This window comes from Silurus meridionalis, chromosome 4 (genome assembly GCF_014805685.1).
Source record: "Silurus meridionalis isolate SWU-2019-XX chromosome 4, ASM1480568v1, whole genome shotgun sequence".
Lineage (NCBI taxonomy): Eukaryota > Metazoa > Chordata > Actinopteri > Siluriformes > Siluridae > Silurus > Silurus meridionalis.
Genome location: NC_060887.1, coordinates 13,947,660 through 13,971,485, shown reverse-complemented (window position 1 = coordinate 13,971,485; position 23,826 = coordinate 13,947,660). Strand labels below are relative to the sequence as shown.

Sequence of the window (23,826 nt, the reverse complement as noted above, 5' to 3'; positions counted from 1 at the left end):
TCTCAATAATTTTCCCTCTCTTTCTCTCTCTCTCGTGCTCTCTTTTTTTTTTTTTTTTTTTTTGCAGGTCCTTCCCACAAAGGACTTGACTAATGATCCATGGACAAAATGAAGCATTTAAATTTATTCATTAATCATTCATCTCCAGCTCATTGAAAATGCTAAACTTCCACAAAATTAAGATTGAATATTGAAAAGTGATTGAGAGAGACAGTTCTGCAGGACGGGAAGACGGGGGAAGAAAAGAGGGAATAAACAACTAAAAAAAAGAGTAAGAGAGCGAGAGAGAGCAGGAGAGAGTGAGAGAGTGCGAGAGATCCAGGGTGAGGGTGGAAGCGTATACTTCGGCCATGCGCTGGTTAAGACTACGCAGGTATACTAACCAAGGGATAAGGTCAGGAAGATTTTAGTAGGTGTAATTAGATCCGGGAATGTGGAGAAGCGTAGAATTTCTGTCAACACAGCCCTGTAATTATTCTCTTTTCCAATTAATGGTGACATAGATTAATTATCTGATGAGGCAAAGCCAATTGCAATCATTCACCCAGCTAAAATTAGATCATTCCTGACAGCAGCATGAAAGTCACCTGTTTCATTGTTATGGATTGGGCTGTGAGGAGCAGAGAGGGTGGAGAGAGTGAAGCACGCTTGAAGAGGGTTATAAGTGAGTTGTCTGGCACAAAGGTGAGCGTCCAATTACTCTGCTATCTGCACCGTAGGCATCGGCCTGTTAAGTCCATCGAGGTCCATGCGCCTCTGTTTGCCTGGCATGGCGTCGTGCCTGGCGTCCATCAGGAAGGCCGAGATGCGCTGGATTGCTCTGGACAAGTCCTCCTGGTTAAACAGGCAGGCAAATAAGCAAGAGTAATGATGTAATAAAAAAAACACACACACGCAAACAAGAGGCTGTGATGCTGATGCGAAATGCTGCTCGGACTCAGCCGAAACACAATATCAGATTAACAGACAAGAGGATGAGATGCCATGTGAAACTCCTGGTGAACTGTGCATGTGGGTTCAGTGCACATCTGCTCCAAAAAAAACCCCTCAGTGACCAGATTTTCTATTAAACTGCCTTGCACTGTCAACCAGCTTGGGAATCTGAGCTGGACTAGCCATGCAGAAATTCTCTGACTAACAATTATATCAGAAACAAGATCTTGGATTACGATCCCCCGAGAGCAGCGCAGCGGGCATCCGCTCCAATTATTACCGGCCATTCACAACTCTCCACCCTGTTCTCTGTTGTTAGCAATTGTCAATTATGCTTTCCCTGGTGTAAACTTGCATAACCCTGAACGCAGTGCCCTGATTTGGCAGGAGCGTTTGCGAGATGACAGCCTCATGCTCTCCCATCCCTCTCTTTCTTTCTCCTCTTTCACCCCCCTACCCTCACCCCCCCCACACACACTTCTCCGCACTACATCCCTCCACTCTAGTTGAGCTAGTCGGAGGCAGTCATTTGTGCCTCAGGAAGACACAGTGACAAATCAGTGGCGCTACTTTTCGTGATTGGGCGTTCCTCTCCAGTGGGCGTGTGGGTGTCTTGTGCCTGTGCAGCCCGATGAAGAATCCGGCTGCTTAAATAAAACTGGTGTTGATTGAAGTGTTGAAATACTGCAGGAGAAAGCTAATATAGTCTGCTGAAGGCATCTGTTACACAAACTCCACCTTGTTACAGGTACTCAAGATGGAAAGTTTGCAAAACGCTGCACATGGCGAGAAATTCATGGTGACAAATCAACAAATACCTCGCCAATGTAGAAAAATTATCTTCCTTCAAAGCATCCTCTAATGAAATATATATATATATTTTATATATATATATATATATATATATACATATATATATATATATATATATATATATATATATATATATATATATATATATATATATATATATATATCTCTAATAATATCTACAGACAGCCATTGTATTCTCAAGTATGAATGCGATGTGATTATTCTAGTACATTATCATTTTTATGGTAACAGCTTTCTCAGTTACATGAGAAGCTACGTTTTCCTTGTCTGAATAACTTCAAGAGCAAACTACTGTTTATAGTGGCTGTAGCATACGTGATCAGGAACTAACTAACTCTCCTTGCTGGTGTTCACAACATTGAAATTAACTATAAATTGTTACAAAGTTTTTATACAGTGAATTACAATTTAAACTTTTGGAATATAGTTATAGAGGAATAAAACACTCTTGTCAGCTACGTATCTCCGCTATGCTATGGGTTGCTATATGCTAACCTATGATTTGCTGAGTCATGGTACTAAGCTAAAACATTGGCATACATTGACTGTAGTGATGCAATGTTAATTGTCATATCTCTAAAAAAAAAAAAAAAAAAGAATTTTTGCTAAAGTAAGTATGATAGCTGATCTGGGACCTGCTATAACCCAGAGTTTTTGCTTGTAATCACTTATGGGCATGTCCTGTTCAAGCAAAATGTAGAGCCTTAAGCCTACTAAGGCCTAATACAATATTATAAGTATGCAGGGCTTGAATAGAGAGTGAGGCCTGCTACAGAATAATATAGGAGTTATGAATTATTACTCTAAATAAGCATTGCGTCAAGCATGGTTAGTGGGTTATGGCTGTTCTGTTAATAAATTGCAGGAGGGTACTGCATTTTGGGCTTACTTGCGATTTAACGTACCAAGTAAAAATCACAAAGGTGAGTCATTGAACACTCTGGCCTTTGACCAGTATTATATGCGGGTCTGCTTTCCGCTGTAGTTATTGCAGCATTAACTAAATCAGCAGGGTGTATGTGTGTGTGCATGTGGTTATGGACTTGGGCAGGGGGAGGAGATCTATGCTAAGCTGCGACAGAGTTGAGTAAGGCTGCTCCTTTGTCCTTCACACTTGGAGAAGCCCTAAGAACTCCTCGCCTTCATGCTCCATTCCCCAGGCCGGCTTCCTAAGCTCGCCTCCCTTGACTGAGCCGCAAACACACCAGGGCTCACCTCATTACAGTGCCCGCATCGCATCCACGTTTTCACCATTAGCCTGTGGAAAAACCTTTATTCCACTTTCTATATGTTCTTAGCATTTGGATTATATTAATGTTGAACATTTCTAAGATCTGTGTAATATTAAGACATAAACAGTATGACACCAATGCACTGTCGAATGCTGATTGGTGTTGATTAATCATCTATAACAGGTGATCTCACGGTAGTGCAAATGAATCTGCTCATTCTAATATGGTATCTTGTCTATATCAACAGCTGGTATGGAGGACACTTCACATATGTATAAACTCTGACGTTTTCTGGGAGTAGGCTGCTAGTTTGTTTAATATTGATTGAAGGAGTCTCCAGTGCCGGCTGCATTTTATTTCAGTCTTAACAAGAGAGGACAGAGGCTGGTGTCTGTTTTCAGCTGTAACACATCACATTATTATTATGGTTGATAATCCTTCAGATCACTTTAAACATTAGCCTATGGCACAGGCACGATCTCTTACGCCAAATCAGAGATAATTCATCCTGGCTAAGTGCTGTTGTTCTGTATTCATGAATTCACATGGCTTTAACTATATATATATATATATATATATATATATATATATATATATATATACATACATACGTGTGTGTGTATATGGGTGTGTATATGTATGTGTGTGTGTGTGTGTGTGTGTGTGTGTGTATGTGTGTGTGTGTGTGTATCTGTGTGTTAAACCGCCCATACCTGGAGGGCTTTCATTTTCTGCTTGTTCTGGTTGGAGAGGGCCTGGAAGTGGGCCAGCTCTGCTTGGCTGTAGATGCTGCGGTGTTTGAAGTATTTCAGCATGGCTTTGTGCATCCTCCTCTGCAACAATGAAAGCTGGGGAGGAGAGAAAGAGGGGGGAAAAAGGAGAGAGAGAGAGAGAGAGAGAGAGAGAGAGAGAGAGAGAGAGAGAAATGGTAAGGCAAGAGAGGAAATTAATGGCAGTGTTCAAGAAGAATGATGGAGGGAAATAGAGAAAGCAGTCAATAGCCCATTCTGCAGTACACGGGCCTGACAGGAATTTCACAGTCTCCTGCTCCCCCTGCCCACTCATGTGCACTGAGTGGAATCCAGTCACATCTGGCTGCCAGGATGGGGGGTTAATTTTCTCTAAATGCTTCAGCGGTTTTGTTCTAGCTGAGGCAAACTCTGTGACTGCAAAGCTGATGAGTAAAATATTTCGACTTCACCCACTTTAACTTTATACCAATCCCCTCAAGACATATTTTACACATACACAAAGAGTCATGAACCCCCTGCCGCAATTAGAAATTATTCCGAGTCCACTGGAAGAAGACAATAAAATGAAGAGAGATTGCGTGTGTGTGCTTGAGAGAGAGAGAGAGAGAGAGAGAGAGAGAGGGAGAGACAGAAAACATGCTGCTTGCTTTTCTCTTTTTAGAATAGTTTTCCTGTAAAAAAAATAAAAAAAAGGTTTTCAATTCTAAAGGATGTTGTGGTTTGCTTCGCCCCATCTCTTCTCTCTTCCTTTAAGCTTATCATTGCTTGGCAATGTGTTCCTCGAAGCATGAAAGAACTAACGAGAATTACCTCAGCCATCAACTGCTGAAGAAGGGGGGAAAAAAATGGGGTTTATTCCTCGTGGAACAGAATGAATGTTAAAATGTGTACACTAGTCTCGGCACAACACTCACAAGATGTAAAGGCATGAATATCGAAACAAGAAAGTACGTCAGAATTTTCGCAGGATGCCTTCGTTATGAATTCGACAATTATGTGCCGTACTTACATAGCGTAAGGAATAGCTGTTCAGTTTCTCATCAGTTTTCTGTTCCGACACCTTGTAACCAATCAGAACCAGGAATTCAACACAGTGTAAAGAGCGTGTCCTTTAAAGACATCAGACTTAATGCGAGATCGACACATCTTCATACAGCGTACCTCATCCTACGTGTAACTCTAAGTGAAGCTTCTTTGTGCTTCAGCCAAAAATAAAAAAATAGAAAGAAAATGTCTCGGAAAATCTTTAGTTTGAAAATAAACAACAAACTGTGAAAGGCTGAATACTGCGTGGAAGAAAATCAGGCTTTGATCACGAGCGTGGAGAATCCCGTCCACAGGATTTGCCTTTTGCATGCATTTCTCACTTGATAACATTCATGTAGTTAGATGAGGAGTTGTAAAAGTATTAGTCTTCTGGGGTTAGATTTTTTTTTTGCGGCTATGGCACTGTGTATTGCCGGTGGAGGAATAATATGGATATTATATGATGCTCTTATTCTATATTCTATAGATTCATTATAAACGTATTGTATGTCATTAAGGTTTATTGCAGTGACCACGCTGGTCGATGTTGCACAAGCTCTAATGGCTACTGTGATGCTATTATGTGATGTTGTGATGCCCTCTGCATGCACATTTTACAATTAACCAGCCATCACTTAAGCGTTTGCTGCCATCACCTCCCTGCGTTGGTGCATATGTGTCAGAAAGAGAAAGAGAGTGCGGTGGACTATTTATATTACCTGTGTGCGATTGTGTAAAGAGGCCTCGGCTCTGTTTTTCTCACTCAACGTGAACGCAGCTTCTCGCTTGGCAACCATCGTGGATTTCTGCAGCTCCCTGTATTCCTGCGCCAACTCTGAGTTCTCTTTTAGAGCTTTCCTCAAATTAGTCTGCGCAGTCAGGAAGAGAAACATCAGTGGCGTTAACACATAGGATAAAAAAAAACTACTGTGATCCAAACCGAAAGGCATTTATCTACCACAGTGTTGTTGAGTTCTGGATTCTGATTGATCATTAAGTGTTCTAAAGCTGGAAATTACTATAGAAAAAGATTGCATGAATGATATGGGAAGGTTTCTGTGAGGAGTTGTTTATATACCATTTATGGAAGGAGTCTCCAGTGTCAGAAATAAAGCTGTCATTTTAAAGGTTCACATTTTTCAACATGATAACGCAAACAATTGTGATAAAAAAAAGGGAGGAAAGTGAGGGGGTATAGTCATAAATGTAAAGATATTAGTGTTTCATGTGTTCAGAAATAAAACCGAACTTCTAGAAAAGCTACTATATTCTATATGCCACAATTTAGATTCACACCTAAAGCACATTATTGAGTAAATACAGCGACACTAATAGGAAAATGCAAGATTAATGAAATCCAGTAGCAGACTTGAACCATGTCTCTGAAAATAGACTGAGAGGTGCTAATATTAAGTTAATTCGAAAGCATTTATGATTCAATTTACAATCTAGTGATATCATTTGTATTCATGAAGTCTGATAGAAATCTATATAACAAGCTATAGTAAAACAAAAGATATATATTACATTATCCAAAAACTATAGACTGCTGAGACACATCTACAACAGGTAACGTACATGTATTTGTTGTTTTCAACATTACTGGGAAAAGAAATTTAATTCCTCATTAACAAGCATGTGCATGTCACAACACGCAATGCTGCGGTGAAACCTCTTTGCTACGACATGCACAAACACTAATAATCAGATGGCACTTAGAGGAGCATGTAAACAAATTACAATAAATAAATGGCTGATTTGCCTGTCTCATCTCATCTCCATGCCGCTCTCATGGCTGTAGGCAAGACTGAGCCTCGAGCACGTCTCTGTCGTACCTGTACAAATAATGGAGTGCATTTGGGCAGTAAAACAGTGCAGCACTAACTGATGAGTGGAAGCCAGCAGAGGGACTGGCCGTAAACATGACAAATGCAGCCTATTGATTTAAAGCTTAATTACTGCATGCGGCACTGACAAAGCCTGTCTCACATGCCCCGCAAAGTGTAAATGGAACAAATTATGCTCTGTTGAGTGTAAGAAAGTGATGGTGTCGGCACTTTGTGTCCTCTTTTTTCTCCTCCTTGACGAGAATCGCTCTTGATCAAATAAACAAACAAACAATCGGAGCTGACTACGAGGAAAACAAATTGATTTGGAATGGGAGTCATGGTAGAGTACATGTTAGGCTTCAACACCCTACTAGCTGTTTATACCTGCCTTATGGATGCTCTATATGACTGCCATATGGTGTCTGTTTAGATTAATTTGTTTCGTACAAATGAACATGACAGTAGAAATGCAGAGGGGAAAAAAAAAACACAAACAAAACCTTCGAAGTTTTCAAGAAACATCTTTATCGTTATTTTTAAGACTTAATAAATGACAGAGAGGACGTTCCTGATCTAAGTATGTCCTCTAAAATAGAGAAATAATTAATGACTGGATGTGATAAAGCAGAGTTGTGGTTATGTCTTTCATTTGTCTTATAATTTAGCAATTGCAACTAATTAGTTATAAAATTATAATACAGTATTTTTTAATCCATTTATTGTTGGATTTAATGCTGTGAAGCATCCACGTCCAAAAAAGAAGACTTTGCTGAGGTGGAAAAACCTCTGATTTTCACAAAGCACTGAAACTAGAGACTTGCTCCTTATAATCTGAACACTAAACACATTTTTTTATGCATGAGAATACATTGCCACTGGATGGGAGTCGCTATGAATTGACTAGTCAGAATCGAGAATACAACAGTGGTAGGATAAAATGTTATCTAATCACGTAAAGTTTCTCCACACCCATGGAACGTAGCAGTGACCACTTCATTTCACAGAAATGCACAGAAAAACTCTGCAACTGTACTCCTTACCATTTCCTTTCTTTAACTGGTAAAAGCGGACGCTTTAATGAGTGTGTTTGCTGCTGTTTTATTGTTTTCCGCGCAAGACCTGAAAAGGCGCTCTGCTCTGCTGCCCTGCAGCCAGCTAATGGGACCCGGGCTCTATGAGGGAAGACTTTTAATTCTGCGCCTGTCTCGCACCAACAACTTGTTTGGAGTTTGCTGCACCCGTGCGCGCATGGCGGATTAAGCTCCATTGCCTTTTCTTGTTTTGAACTAATGCATTCTTGATCACCGTTTAATGAAACTATATACCACATGGCGATTTCACATTAGATAAGCCATGTGAGACTCTCATCAGGCGCGAGGCTCTGACTGGGGCCATAATCCTGAATTTCAACTCCCCAATAAATGGCTTTTTCCAAGCAAAATGAAGTGATAATTCATGGCTTTCATGCAACACATAACATATTATTTCTTACAGAAAATTATATGAGGCTGCGTCGCATTACTAGAACAAACATGTATTAGCATTGTGACACTGGATGACAGTACATCTAGGATGAAAAAGAAAACGGGAACGATAAAAACTAAATGAAATCCATGATGTTATGTATAATGCAAACAATCTGCATGTCTTAAAACTTTATACTATATCATATAATCCTAAGAAACATAAATCTATGCATACAACTAAACAATATGTAATATACGAACATTATTGGTAGCATTGTAGTAGTGCAAGTTAACAATTCATTGCATAAGTTTCTTCACTCCAAATGACTTTTTGTTTTGTTACAACCTGAAACTGAAATGGAATTGGAAATGGAAATCTGTGCTTGTTCACAGATGCTGTAATTACCCTAAATTAGTCACGTAATTAGTTGAACGGAATCGACCTGTGTGCAATTACAGTGTCACATGACCTCAATATTAATACACCTACTCCTGAAAGAACCTCAGAGAACAAGATCATTAGAGAACATACCTACACAAAACAGCATAATGAAGACCAAGATTATCAAAACAAGCATCAAATATCAATCTGGTTTTGTGGTATTTTACCAATTAAATATTCCATATTTTGAACATTCTATTTTATAAACAAATTATAGCATCCACCAAACATCAGGAAAGACAAAAACTGAGGCTGGTGTTGGTGTAGCTTTACAACATATAATCATAAGTCTTAACACTACAAAATGTCTATAAGTTAATGGAGGAAGGGGGGGGGGGGGCAGCTGATTTCTATAATATCATTTATATACTGTATATGTACAGTAATCCGCCGCTTTATCGCATTTCGAATCTCACGCCCGCGTTTTTTCGCATTTGACACATAACTAATTTGTTTTGCTGATTTTCACGATCTCTCGTGGATAAGATAGAATAAAAATAGGGAATAGGGAATAGTTATAATGGAGTTTTATGTTGAATTAATACAATTATAATGATTTATTATAAAATTAAGTAAAATGTTAATACAGTACAGGACTGTATACATAAAATAGCATTTTTGGGGTGGGGCCCGTTTATCAAGGGGGTTTTGGAACGTAACCACTATGATAAACAGAGGATTACTGTACTGTATAGTGTATTTCCTACATTTAGTGGCATTAACATGTCCAGATTTTTACTGTAAATCAAAGTGTGTAAATATATATATAGGCAAGGTATTATGTTCCTTATGACAGTTTAGCAGGCTACCCATGTGCTTGATTCATACCTAAAGCAAACTATTCAGTGAATGTCACTTATTGTTAAAGATATGTAAAGTACCACAACTTGACTTTATCCATGTCTCTGAAACTGGACTCAGGGGTGACAGGAATTACGGTCTAACCATAGCATTTACAATTTTTTAGTGGTGAATGAAGTAAACAGACCATGTGCTTGAGTTAAAGTAGAGATACACATATATTACTCCAGTAAAAGTAAAAATGTTCCCTTTAAACTTTCACTTGAGTAACTGTACAAAAGTATTTGCCTTAAGTTTGCAAAATACTATGACTTATTACGGCTATAATGTTCCAATTATCATTTTTGTCATAAGACTTTAGCTTAATCAATTTAATTTATGTGAAAAGACTCTAATGTTACTGTTAAAAGTATCATGAGCCCAAATAAGGCCACAGGTGTTGTCGCAAGTTAGAGTCAGGAGTTTCATCCATCATTTATTAATCATAAATCTTCTGCTTGCTGTTGAACTGACGCTGAACTGTATGTTCGTGCTAAATAAATACCACCAAAGCGGCAATCAAGACAAGCGGTCCACGCTGACTGGTGGCTTGCTGCCCGCATGACCAGTTAAGTTTTTATCCACTAGAAGTTTAATCTAAAAGTCTCCCCAAAAGAAAATACTTTAGTAAAGTAGAGATACACAAACAAGTAACTTAAGTACAGGAATGAATTGCATTTGCTTTGTTACTGTACACCACTGCTATTTTTGACCCTTTTTCTATATTGCTAGGGGAGATGAACACTAAGCCTTTCCATTTTTTTCAACTACACCATTCATACCAAAGGCAGTTCACTGAAGGGGAAAGGGCTAGGGATGTGAAATATGTGTTCACTTTTTACTTTACTTCAATCCAACTTTATCTTTGGTGAATTCTCAAATCAGTGGATTGAACTGTATACCTGGTTGGTTAACATAAAGATGGAGTAGCTTCTCGGTTAGACTTTTACTTTATAGGTTTCTTACTGTTTGTTAAGCACACATTAGATTTTTTTGTGTGGAAAAACTGTTTCTCCTTTTTTTTCTCCAGATTTCATATCTGAGTAGTAACATTTTCTTCCTCTCTGACCTTCAGGTCTTGCATTGCAGCCTGTCGTTGCACAAGGAGGGACGAGTGAGCCTCCTTTGAAAGGTCTGTCCTGTTTCTGCAGGCCACTGTGTCACTCTGTAGGCTAGACATCACTGTGCTGATTAGGTTGTGCTTATACTCCATATTGTCAGATTCACTCCTAAACACACACACACACACACACACACACACACACACACACACACACACACACGCACACACATTACACAAACTCTGTTCCATCATTCTCACACACATTACCTAGCAAAGCAAAACTAACGGGGGATTACTTAATACTACATGTTACTTCGTTAATATACTTCTATATACTGTATGTCTTTAGCTCTTACAGTATTATATGCTTCTGTAGTGTCTGTGGTATCTTACTGTAGTTCTTTTAGGATCTGCGGCATGGCAGTCAGCGCATCCTCCATTTCTTCAGATTGTTTCCTGTATTCTTCACACTTCAGTCTGAGTTCCTTTAACCTTCTGGAAACATGCTCACATCTTACCAAGACTGTTTTGTGGGCTTCCTACAGACATATATTTCCTGGTTAAATATCCTCTAAACATGCACAATTGCAAAAATAACTGTATGTAACACTGCAGTTGTCATTGTAAATACGTTAGCTGAACGTAGACGGTCGAGACAGGCATGCTTTTGCTGTTCAAGATCATCAGACAGGGTTTTGTGTGCAGTCAGGACATCACTCAATTTCCTATTCAAGTCCTCAACTTCCTTTTCAGGTCACCACCCCCCAAGGAAGCAGAAACAAAAAAGGTTAAAAAAAAAATGTATTGGTATTGTGTACAACTAAAATATATGTTTGAACGGCTCTTAGAAAATAGATATTATTAAAGTTTCATACAAAAAAAAAAAAATTGATTAAAAGAAGAAGAAGAAAACTAGGAAGAAAATGAAGAACCAATTAAAAAATATAAATGAATCTTATAAAATAATAATAATAAATTGACTAAAAAAGAATGATATCATTATTTAAAATTTTAACTTGCTTATAAAATGTTCATTGATAAAAAAAAAAGAAAAAAAAGAAAGAAGAATGAGAGAAAATGTAAACGTTCAAATTTTTACCAAGCGTTTTCAAGAAAGCATCACTGATGCTGGTGCAGTGGAAGGGGCATATATTCTCTCCTTAATGACAATCAAACAGATTCTAGCTGAGTGGAACTCTTACTTTAGATTTGGCTGTGTGTATTTCTCGCAGTTTAACCATCTCTGTCTCCAGCTGAGCGAAGGTAGTTGAGGCCTCTTCGTGTTCTTTCACCACCTCGTCTGTCTTTCGCTCAAAGTCAGCTTCTGTCACTTCATATTCCTTTATAATTGAGGCGATGTTACTCTAGATAAACATATCATTCTGATGACAACGACATAGTGGAAAATACAGTATATTTACATTTTAAAGCCTATGTTTAGACATAGAATGTGGTTTTGGGAAAATTTTTAGTAGTTTGTCATGGAAATGTACTTGTTTGTTTGACTCTAATCTTCATAGACTGGTATGTTGTACTCTGAGCTACAAAATCTTCATAAGCAAATTAAACATATTAAAAGAATTAACATGTTTATTAGATTATTCCTTGTTAGCCTGGTGATTAAACTTGACATTTTAACACATATTTTTGTAATTACAGTATTCTGAGTGCATATGTTTGCACCATCACTCTATGTTTTAAAAGCTCACCTTCAGTGCTGCTACCAGCTTCATCTCACTTATCAGCTGCAACTTCATCATTTCTGTCTCTTTCTGCCAAGCAAAGAAAGGTGCCTTTACTATTATGAACCAGTTTCTCCACTAATGTATTTTTCAAATATCCAGTTCCCTACAAAATGATTGAATAGCAAAATATATATATATATATATATATATATATATATATATATATATATATATATATATATATATCAGCTCATATTCATCTTTTAATCTCAATTGTCTTCAGTTATCACACACAAAATATATATATATATATATATATATATATATATATATATATATATATATATATATATATATATATATATTTGTGTGTGATAACTGAAGACAATTGAGATTAAAAGATGAATATGAGCTGATGAAAAAGTGACACTTTTGGAAGCAAACCACCCAATTTGTAGGTGAGCAAATGCCTTAGTTATGCGACACTTGATGTTTGGTTGCATAACACGTGCTTCATCAAAGCCTGCAACTGTAGCATTCTTATTTGGGCTTGTAGCACATTTTCCTTAAGTTCTTGTTTGGAAGGGTTGTCTGTACTTTCTTCTCTTTAGGAAGTGGAATGCATGCTCAATTGCATTAAGGTCTGGTGATTGACTTGACCAGTCTAAAACTCTCCACTTTTTTCCCTGATGAACCTCATTGTTGTGTTGTAAATTAAGTGTTGTGTCCTGAATTCATTCTGCTGCTACTTGCCAGGCAAGTTCAAGCTTTGACACCTTGCTTGATGTTTGTAAATCATGAGCAGATCCTTTCTTTCACCAAAAATTGGCCATTGCATTATTTTGGTATAATTCATAATTCAAATCTGGTCACGTGATTCTTAATGTCCTGATCCCTGCCCTGTGGAGGTTCTTGGTGTTTTAAACAATCTATCTGTCATTCACATGTTCCGATATTTCTGATCGCTTTAAAAAAGGGCGAGTCCAAACAAAAAGTGGCATGAAAAAATGTAAATGTACATATCGAGGAATAAAAGCAGGCGAAGTGTGTCTATATACTATATAAACTATAATAAAGGTCGTATGCATTCTAAAGCTGGCTCCATAACCTCAAAAGTTACAGCATAGAGCAATGCTGATTCTCAATAGCATCATATACCTCCTACACTGATATACATAATCTCTGTGAGATGTACTCATGAAAATTAATGAAAGATGACTTAAGATATAATAATGAGGCTTGGTTACTGGTTTTGCTGGTCGCATGGCTACCCATATGACTGGGTATTAAAATAGAATTAAAAGCAGTAGTATTTTCAGACATTGGGTGGACTATGAAGACTTTTCTTACCCTCATGCTCTGCTCCTGAACAAGTGTCTGATGCTCCAGGTCCTCCAGCTGAGCCTTGGTGTTAGTGTGGCGAGTGTTGTGCAGTGCCAGCTCACCCTTGGCCTGATCCCTCTGTTCCTCATTCTCACTGATCTTCTCTAGTATCCGCTTTTGGTCCTTCTGCAGCTGCTGCACTGCCTTTTTGCTACAATGAGTAAAACACACACATTCACACACACATACACACAAGGCAAATATTCACATTATCACTTCATTAGATAAAATGATAAAAATCTAGAACAAGGAGAAACGGACACTCATTAAATACGTGCAGATTATGCCAAACAGTATAATGATCATAACTTGACAGCTCTCTTTACTGCTTTAGTGTAACAACTTCATAGGCTTCATATTTTTCATACCACATTTTCTGTATAGTCTTTGCTGGACAGTGTTTACAGTATAGTGATAATTGTAATGCGCATGTTATTTGTTGCACAGTGCATGGTGTTGTATAATGATACTGTGTTTTTGTACAGTGCTTTCTCTTTAGTGTGGGGAAGTTTACCTGGGCTCTGGTTTATTGATTGGAGGGTTGGGGGTTCCTACCTCAGTATCGCCAAGCTAGCGTTTAGTGTTTATTTTTACACAGTTTTCGCATTGAGTTTGTAAAAATATTTCAGATAACAATATTATTATTACATAGAATATTATTATTAGTATATTGTATTTGTATTTGTATAGTGTAGACTGTTTATTATATAGTTGCTGAGTGATTATTGTATAGGTTTGGTTGCATAGTTTGTTATATATTGCATACTGTATATATAATATTGCAGAGTAATGACTATATACTGTAGTGCTTAACAGACAGACATTTATACTTGTATTGTGTATTGTTTACTTTATAGCGTTTCTTGTATACTGTTCATCGCTTATTGTTTACTATATAGTGTTTGGTGTATAGCGATGGTTGTATAGTGTTTTTGACATGCAGATTACAGCATGTTTATTTTTTGAGTAAAAATGTAGATTGTTTATAGTGTAGTGCTTATTGAATAACTGGTATACAGTGGTTACAGTCATATACTGTTTATTATATGGTTTTTGGTGTACACTGTTTATTGTAAAGTGTTTATTGCAGAGTTATTTTGTATGATTAAAGTGATTCATAGTATGTGTTGTCTACTGATGTTAACTGTGTATAGTTTCCTGCATAGTGATTGTTGTGAAGTGTTTAGTTTTCGTTTTAAAGTGTTGGTTTTGTAGCTTTTTGTCTTAAACCGTTTGCTACAGACTGGTGAATGTACAGTAGTGTTGAGTAGCAGTAGTGTCTAGTGCATAGTGTTTGCTGTGTGGTGTTTTTTGGTCTGTGTTCTGTTTATTGGAGAGTGACTGTTATTTTGTGTTTACTGTATAGTGTTTTATATGCAGTATTGGTTATAAGTGTTATTTAATGAATGCTATAGAGGGTAGAGGGTTTAGTGTTTATACTGTAAATTATACAGTGCTAAGTGTACAGTGAATATTGCAGAATATTAATTGTATTGCGCATAGTATTTATTACTTGATATATATTGTTTAATTAATTGTTTCTAATGTATAGTGTTTAATATAGGGTGTTTGTTCTGCTGGGAAATTTTTATTAGAGAGTGAAGATAATATAGTGTTTACTGTATAGTGTTTAATAGGTAGTATTAGTTATATTGGGTTTGTTTTGTAATGAATGCTTCATAATGTTTACTGTATAGTGTTTAATGTGTAGCATTTGTTTCAAGGTGTTTGCTTTTATTGTATAGTGTTTACACTGTTTATTATACAGGGCTTGATGAATAGTGTTTACGGCAGATCGTTTGTTGTGTTGTGCTTATGGCACAATCTTCATAGTGTAGAAACTATGTAATAAATGACTCAGCCTGCACAGTAAAGCATCGCGTAAAGGTACAATGTAAACAGTACACAGAGCAGCAAACCTTTGACAGATCTTCTTATTATAATCCTCTGCTTCTAATTCATGTTCCTTATTTTTATCACGCAGGTGCAAGAGCTCCTGATGCTTCCTGCTGAAAATCTCCTCAGACTGGCAGACGGTTGCTTCTCCTTCAAGCCTCTGATAAACGATAAGCGTGACAGCTATGATTTTGTATACATATTTATAAAAGTGTAATTTTTAAAACAGCATGCAGGCATGAGCAAACATGCTGCAGGATGAAGACGAGATTTGGCTGTATCTGTGATGCTGCTGCTTGTTTATGCAGCTTATTGTACTGGAAACATGGCATTTGGACTAGTCATGCTTTTTAATTTTTTTCATTTGTCCATGCATTTTACAACATAGATATTTTTTCATATATATATATATATATATATATATATATATATATATATATATATATATATATATAGTAATGAGATCTTAAAAAGATTATCTCATTCACCTTTGGCTTATGCACTGCACTACATACTTAATTGTTATAATGCTGTATGTAATGTAAAATTTGCATTAAAAGGTCTAAACATGTAACCAGTGGTACAACAAAATGGTGGGTGTCGTGTTTAAGACTATGGACCAATATCTAAAATAAATCATGGCGCTTTTCTGCCCTCTAGAGGACGACTGAAAATGAGTGTGTGTGGGGGGGGGGGGGATATATAAAAATATTAGCAACACATTAGTATTAATGGATTAGCATTACTAAAAAAACAATACTTACAGTTGTTTGAATCTGCTTTAGAAAATTTGTAAAGTCAGCATATTTGTCAGACAGTTTTCTTTCATGACTTCGTAGTTTTGCTTTTAGTTCCACAACCTAAATCGAGAAGGTTAATTTAAGCAAGATTTACTGAAAACATGTATCCAGTAATATGTATTTTCTGTAAGGAGATGTTTATTTGACATTTATAGAAGGAGACTCCAGTGTCAGTGCTTTGTAACAATCAGTACACTTTCTGGCAAAAGGAAAGCCTATACTGAACATGGATAAAAATAAATACATGCTATTCTTTAATAAAGTTAAACACTTCAATTGTTTTGAAAAGTATTTTGGTATAAGAGAAAAAAATGCTCCAGTGTGTGCTGAAAAATAATTATTCTTAACATCAAGAAATCCACACTACGAAAGAACATGCATTAAATTATGTAGTAAACATTTGAGATTTTATATTTTTCCGTTTTTCTTCAGACTTTGTTGCGCCATGGACCGGGTTAATGTCAGACAATATTTTCACGGACCAGCCTTTAAGGTGTGGCGGATAAATACAACAAAATTAAATTATACGACTGGCATAAAAATTGGTATTTTCTAAATATAATAATAAACATGAATCCACTGTGTTGTTTTTTGTTCATTTTGCTCGCTTGGGGGTTTCAATTTAGCGGTAATGTATTATGTGTTAGTGGCCGGAGCAGCCCCTTTAAGAAGGTAGCAGTTGGAGGTAAGACATGTGACCGAGGCATCTTGACATGCATCAAGAGTAAATCATAAACAGATGTGGCGGAGAGAATCCATCATTTTCCAAAATAAAACATTGTTCGGAAACAGATATTAAATAAAACGTAAATAATGTAAGTTATGTATTCTTTCTGTGTGGCCAACTGACCCACAGACCGGTGCTGGTCCATGGACCAGGGGTTGGGGACCACTGCTTTAGACCATCAGTTGCCTTGTCATCATTAGAAAAACCTCAAAAACCCCAAGCGCAGTTGCCAAAACCATCAAACGCTAAGATGAATTAGGCTCTCATAAGGAACGTCCAGGAGAGTAAGACCAAGAGCTACCTCTGCTGCAGAGGATATGTTTATTTAAATTAACAGCCTCAGTTACTGCCGATTTACATCAATGCTTTTCGCGTTAGGGTGACAGACATATTTCAACATCCACTATTCAGATAAGACTGCATGAGTCAGGCCTTCATGGTCAAACTGCAACAAATAAACCATCACTTCAGAAAAAGAACTATCAGAAGAGACTTGCTTGGGTCAAAGAATCACAAGAAATGGTCTTTGGAAACTGTCCTTTGGACTGAAGTTTAAGATTTTTGTTTCTAACTGCCATGTCTTGAACAGATGGTTCCTGAATGTGTGGTTCCCAGTGTGAAGCATGGTGATGGAGTGATGGAGTGCTGCATCAGTTGACCTGGTACCCATACCCGATATTATTCTAGGTTTAGGATGAGCTGGAAAGGAGAGTGAAAGAAAAGCAGCCAACAAGCACTCAACACCTCTGGGAACTCCACAAAAGTTGGATCATTTAAATAATTAAAAATGTAAAAATTCTGAGTCATTTAACACGTTTTTGTTTACTACATACTCCATACATGTTCCTTTTATAGCTTGGATGTCTTTAATATTAATGTACTATGTTGAAAATAATCAAAATAAAGAAAAGTAAAGGTACTGTACATATATAAAGTTATTCATTGATAATTGTTCTGGACGCATGTTTACAGGGTATACGTTATTTATTTTGGAAATAACACTCACAGAATTGCTCAGTTCGGTCTCTTGTGTTTCTAGTGTGGGGATCTGCTGGAGCATGGCCTCAACCTGTTTATCCTTCAACGCAGACTTTTCCTCTGTCTCGCAAATTATAGCACTAGAAACATCCCAGGAAGCCTTCAGCTGCTGGAGTTCGGTGCTGAATGCAAAGAATGATGTTGAAGTTAAAGGTTATTGCATGTAATTTGATATTATTCAATAAGACTACACACTTTTGATAAGGAAATAACTAATAGGAATGTTTAAAATACTGTTCATAAAATGACAATGCTTGTTAAGTTAATATCTAATGCATTGTAGAATGAAGTTATTCTGATTTCTTTAAATAATATTTTCCTTAATAAGAGGTTCTGATTTCTAATCTTTTACAACATAAAAGAACTCATTGCCATCCATAACAGTATTCGCTCACTTATTACATAGGGCACACAATAACATTGATGCAGCTATTAGTTAACCAAATTCCAAATGGCTTCCTGTTCTATACAAAGTATATAGTGTATGTGCACTACAAAGGGCAAAACATAAAGACTTGTGCATTCTACATAGTGCACTATATAATTCACTGACTGTCATCACTGACTCACATTTGCTCTTTAAGCTGTGTCCGGATATTTTTGAGTGCCTGTGTCATGGAGTCTCTTTCGTTATTCATCTGCAGTTCATCATTCTCCAACTCCTGCTGGGATTTGCTCAGCTCGTGGGTCAACTTCCTGAGCACCTCACTAACCTGAATCAAGTATGAGACAAATACATATTTGAACATCTTGTAACATTTATGGAAAGATTCTCTAGTTTCAACATTTTGAAATAAGCCTTAGGATGTCTAACCAGGATTTTATTTCTCTCTAACATTCAAAACGTTCTACTTAGAACTCTCTTGTATCTTTAATATTCACTTCAAGGATACTACGAGTATGCAGTCGGCTGTTCTCACCTCCGAACGAGCTGATTCTATCTGCTTCGTGTTTCTATTTTCCAAGCACAATTTCTCCTTCACGAGTGGAACCTGTTTTTTTACAAAATCAATATTCTCAAGAAGCTGACGATTTTTCCTCTCGGCCTGCTTCAGCATGCCTCTGACTTGCTGCATTCGACCATTATTTATTTTAAGATGCCATCTCAGCTCTGTTATGTCTCTGCTGCAGGCTTCATATTCTACAAAAAAATTTATATATATATTTCAAAAAGTAGCAATTTATTAGACAGAATGCAAAATTTCATCAGAAAAGAAACAATAGCAGTTTATTAGACGAAACATAACAGCTTTATTTCCAAATGGACCTAGCTGCACCGCCACAGGAAACTGTTGTTGTTTCCACAGAGAGAGACTGTCCTGTTTTCCTTTCAGACGCTGTGCTTTATGCCGTTCCTCTTGCAGTGCCTCCTTGGCTTCTTGCCGATCTGACTCCAGGCGCCTGATAAGTGACACCACCTCCAGCAGAACGCCACCTGTCCCCTTCCAGAAGGGACACGACGTTTCATTTTCTACATAAAAAAAAAGAACAGAAGTACTCAATAATCCGTCTAAGAAATTACAAGGCAGAACCAAGACATTTGTGAGTTGTTTGGATTTTGACTGTTAGTTCATGCAGCTTGTTTCCAGCAGGCTTCTAACGAGGAGTATTCATAGTTGAGTTAAGGACGCACATAGTAAGCATTTATAACCGAAGGTGCCTCAGACGTGACAATGGATTTATTCAGAAGTTACGCGCGACCGTTATTGGGCGTAAATGAGGCGTTTCTCATCTACATGCAATTCTGACCTTGAACTTAAGAGCATGAAAATGTTTTTTTTTTTCAATCAGAGGACAAAAGAGGAGATGGATCTTAATTAGAGACACTACTTATCTCAAGGACTGATATTTTTTGTGGATCAAATTAGAAACAACACTTACTGAAACCATAGCACATGAGTGTCAGCTTATCCTTCTAACCATGGGTACATTTGGTTTAAAGGAGAGTGCAATAATTAAACAAAACAAATGGAATTACTTTATTTAATTTGTAAATAAAATGTATGATTTTTGTAAGTAGTAAAGTGATGTACTGGATCAAGTGCTATTCTACATGCTGCTGATTAATGAGTGTAGAAGCCATTCAGCTTAAAAAAAAAAAAAAAAGAAGAAGAAAGAAGGACTTCCAAGACCAATCAGATATTAAACATGAAACAATTTCATGGTTTCACCTTTTCGAATGCACTAAAGCAAACACAAAAACTACAACAGCATTTGACGCATACCATAATAAATTCCCACGCCTTCAACACATAGCTCAGTTTGCAGATGCGTCGACTCAACCCTAGGATTTAAGATACACAAATTATTAATCAACATTAACAAAATGCAACAATGATAACAAAAATAATGCATACCTTAAGGTGCTGTTGGTTTTGTTTTTTCTATCAGAAATATAGTGGTGTTTAGTAGCTACCTTTAGCAAAAAAACAAACAAAACATAAGCAAATGCAAATTTATATATAAGATATATTAAATAAATTGGACACTCTGGCTACAAAAAGGTTGTTATCTGTTGCACATAAAGAGTTACTTCCTGTGAGTGCTTATGCTTGGCACTGGAGACTCCTTCTAGAAATGTATCAGAAATGAATCAATGTGTGCTTTTCCTTTTTATCCAATTATATATAACATCGACAATACTATAAGTCTTTATTAGGGCTGCTGCTATAAAAAAAATTAATTAGCTGTTAACCAGTGAAGCAGGAATTATATCAGAATAATGTGCTTTGGTGTATGACATCAATTTCGGCCTAAAGGTGTTGTTCTTACCTCCTGGGCCCAGTGGTCTAGTTTGTCTGTTAGTTCCTCGATGTGGTACATCGCTTTACCCACACATGGTCTTGCAGTGTTTGCTAACTCACATGTTTTGTTGGAGAACACACTCTGACGTTCGCCACGATCTGAAAAATAAACGGTACATTTGTATTGAAATTGTCCTAAAAAAAGAATCCTAATCTCATAAATACACTTTAATTTGTCCATTTTTCCAGATAACCAACATGAAAATGCCACCAAACACACTGCCAGAATGACAACTGCCTTGTTAAGGAAGCTGAAGGTGAATGTGATGGAGTGGCCAAGTATGTCTAGAGACCTAAACCCTATTGAGCACCTGTGGGGCATCCTCAAGTGGAAGGATGAGAAGAGCCAGTTCTGTTGATCCCAGGTACTTAAACTCATCCATCTTCTCCACCTCTTCTCCCTGCAACCCGCACCACTCCACTGCCCTCCCTCTCATTCACACACGTACTCTGTCTTACTCCTACTGACTTTCATTCCTCTTCTCTCCAGCACGTACATCCACCTCTCCAGGCTCTTCTCAACCTGCTCTCTACTCTCACCACAAATCACAATATCATCCACAAACATCATAGTCCATGGAGACTCCTGTCTGACCTCGTCTGTCAACCTGTCCATCACCACTGCAAAGAGGAAAGGGCTCAGATCCGATCCTTGATACAGTCCCACCTCCACTCTGAACCAGTCTGTCATTCTTACTGCACACTTCACTGCTGTCACACTGTCCTCATACATGTCCTGCACCACCCTCACATACTTTTATGCCACTCCTGACTTCCTCATGCAATACCACAACTCTTCTCTCGGCACCCTGTTGTATGCTTTCTCCAAACTGTTGCTCACAGATGGTCACCTCTTCTCTCAACCAGGCTTCCACTACTCTTTCCCATAATTTCATGGTGTGACTGATCAACTTTATTCCCCTGTAGTTACTGCAGGTCTGCACATCTCCCTTATTCTTAAAACAGCACTAATTTTATTAACTCGCAATTAATGCAGCGTGCATTTATGTTTGACAAGTTGTATATAAATGTTATTCAATAAATATAAACGAGATGTAATTAAAACATTCAACAGAACACACATCTATTCATGACATCCTTTCTTTATTCAGATATATCAATAAAAAAACTCCACCGAAAAGTAACATTTGTTTTGCTGATGCGGCAAGTCTTAAATCAAGCACCGAAATCCACCATGATGCACACATCCAGCAATTAAACCGTCCCTGTGGAAACATAGCAGAAGAAGTTCTGATAATTTATATAATTTAAAACACCATAATTACTTTAATACATTTACAAATAAATGTTGTCTTCATGTTTTATGTTGAGTTTGGTTTCACTTATAATAAACATACATTTGCATAAAGGATCCATATTTGTCCATGCCCATGTTGATTAGAGTATTAAAAACTGGAAAAGTACAGTGGGGGAAATCATTATTTGATCCCCTGCTGATTTTGTGAGTTTACCCCCTTACAAAGAAATGAACAGTCTAGAATTTGTATGGTGAGTTTTTTTTAACAGAGAGAAACAAAATATTTAAAAGATTTTTTTTTTAATCAATTGACAGCCACAATATATAAATATATATCATTTTACTTCTCTTATACTCACATATTAGTGTGTTACTATATTTGGTGCATTATGTGTATGACTATTGTAGTGACTTCAATGTATTATTACCTTGCAAATCATCTCTGCCTTCCCTTGAAGGACGTTTCAATACTTCAATGTCCGGCATGGCACAAGATCTAACCGAGGAAAAACAAATTATTTGGGATCAATAGCAATTTGTTGCACAGTTCTCTCAGAATCTCAGTTTATTATCGCTATTATTGTTTTTTCATATTTCAGTCAATGTTGTTCACAGCCTAAAAATTAAATATGTTTGAGAAATACTTTATGAATCTTTATTCATCACTGTTCTACAATAACATCTCACAGCAACAAAGCTTAGGAGAATCGATTCTTTTTAAAAGCATCCTTTCAAAAGGAATCGATTCGTAAGCCCATGTAGGGTTAGGGTTAAACAAATCAAATGAGAGGCTTTATAATAAATAATGTATACATGCTTTATAAAGTGCGTGTGTAATTAATAGCTAAATAGAGATTTGTCGGACAGTTTTGTCAGGATTTCTTACAAAAATACAACTTTTTATGCAAATATTGATTCAGTCGTTTTTTGTTTTTTTTTCCTGAATAATGATTTGATTCGCAGTGAACCTCGAGGATCATCAGCATACAACAGTATTCATATATTTATATTTATTTTGTACAGTTCAAAGTACTTTCGAGAGAGGATAATAGTTTCTAGTTTATGTTTATTTAATGTGAAGTATGCCTCTTTTGTTACAGCTTTATTCATTAAAAAAACGTAACAAATGAAACAGAAGTCAGAATGCTAGTCAGAAAACTTACCGGCTATGTTGAAGATGATGATGAGTGAGTGTTCCTGTAATGAGGGGATATTTTAGGTTCGTTTTGGTCACAGCCCTGTGGAAGGTGGGTTTAGGTGAAATGGCCGCTCGGCTTCAGAGAAACTCCTGCTCCCTGTACACGGAGTTACAACGGTTTCCTAGCAACAACCAAGCAAGCGCGCTCGTGCGCTCTGTGCAGAGTAGTGAGTGCTGCTGCATGAATGAACAGATCATTTGTTAAAAAAGAAACAAAATTAATTAAGGGATAGATAGATAGATAGATAGATAGATAGATAGATAGATAGATAGATAGATAGATAGAAATGAATGAATGAATGAATGAATGAATGAATGAAATAGAAATATATCATGTAAATGGATAAATAGATTCCATTGTTTATATATATATATATATATATATATATATATATATATATATACAATCAGTCACGCTTTTTTGAGATCTCAAAACTCTGTACTTCTAGTAGTTCCTAGAATAGCAAAGTCCACTAAATGCGGTAGAGCATGCGCACATTTACCTCCTAAACTTTGGGTATAGTGTTCCTGACAGTGTTCGGGGCTCAGACACACTCTCACAGACAGACAGACAGACAGACAGATAGATAGATAGATAGATAGATAGACAGACATACTAA

The 23,826-nt window shown here is 37.0% G+C and overlaps 1 protein-coding gene across 2 annotated transcripts; it reads right to left on the bottom strand.

Moving 5' to 3' along the window:
- Nucleotides 1–40: 40 nt before the first annotated feature.
- LOC124385327 (coiled-coil domain-containing protein 178) lies at nucleotides 41–23,754 on the bottom strand. 2 transcript variants are annotated; one of them, XM_046848606.1, is made up of 21 exons: nucleotides 23,710–23,752; nucleotides 23,172–23,383; nucleotides 22,437–22,504; nucleotides 20,719–20,849; nucleotides 20,304–20,362; nucleotides 20,172–20,230; nucleotides 19,214–19,417; nucleotides 18,867–19,087; nucleotides 18,517–18,659; nucleotides 17,915–18,068; nucleotides 16,146–16,241; nucleotides 15,405–15,541; nucleotides 13,453–13,636; nucleotides 12,127–12,189; nucleotides 11,620–11,781; nucleotides 11,049–11,162; nucleotides 10,811–10,956; nucleotides 10,424–10,583; nucleotides 5,497–5,646; nucleotides 3,713–3,847; nucleotides 41–834 (listed from the first exon to the last, which is right to left on the bottom strand). In XM_046848606.1, the coding sequence occupies exons 3-21, from the start codon at nucleotides 22,492–22,494 to the stop codon at nucleotides 697–699; spliced, it is 2,514 nt and encodes an 837-aa protein (XP_046704562.1). In that variant the 5' UTR covers nucleotides 22,495–22,504; nucleotides 23,172–23,383; nucleotides 23,710–23,752; the 3' UTR covers nucleotides 41–696. The 2 variants fall into 2 exon arrangements, with proteins under 2 accessions (XP_046704562.1, XP_046704563.1); XM_046848607.1 differs by lacking the exon at nucleotides 5,497–5,646 and having other exon boundaries at nucleotides 23,710–23,754.
- Between the last annotated feature and the right edge of the window lie 72 nt (nucleotides 23,755–23,826).

What these genes read in the sequence shown, in the direction of transcription:
- LOC124385327 (XM_046848606.1), bottom strand. Translation starts at nt 22,494, where the DNA reads ATGCCGGACATTGAAGTATTGAAACGTCCTTCAAGGGAAGGCAGAGAT. An exon ending in AGGCAGAGATGATTTGCAAG is followed by an intron (nt 20,850 to 22,436) that starts GTAATAATACAT and finishes TTTATTTTTCAG; the next exon opens with ATCGTGGCGAACGTCAGAGT. An exon ending in TAAAGCAGATTCAAACAACT is followed by an intron (nt 15,542 to 16,145) that starts GTAAGTATTGTT and finishes ATCGTTTATCAG; the next exon opens with AGGCTTGAAGGAGAAGCAAC.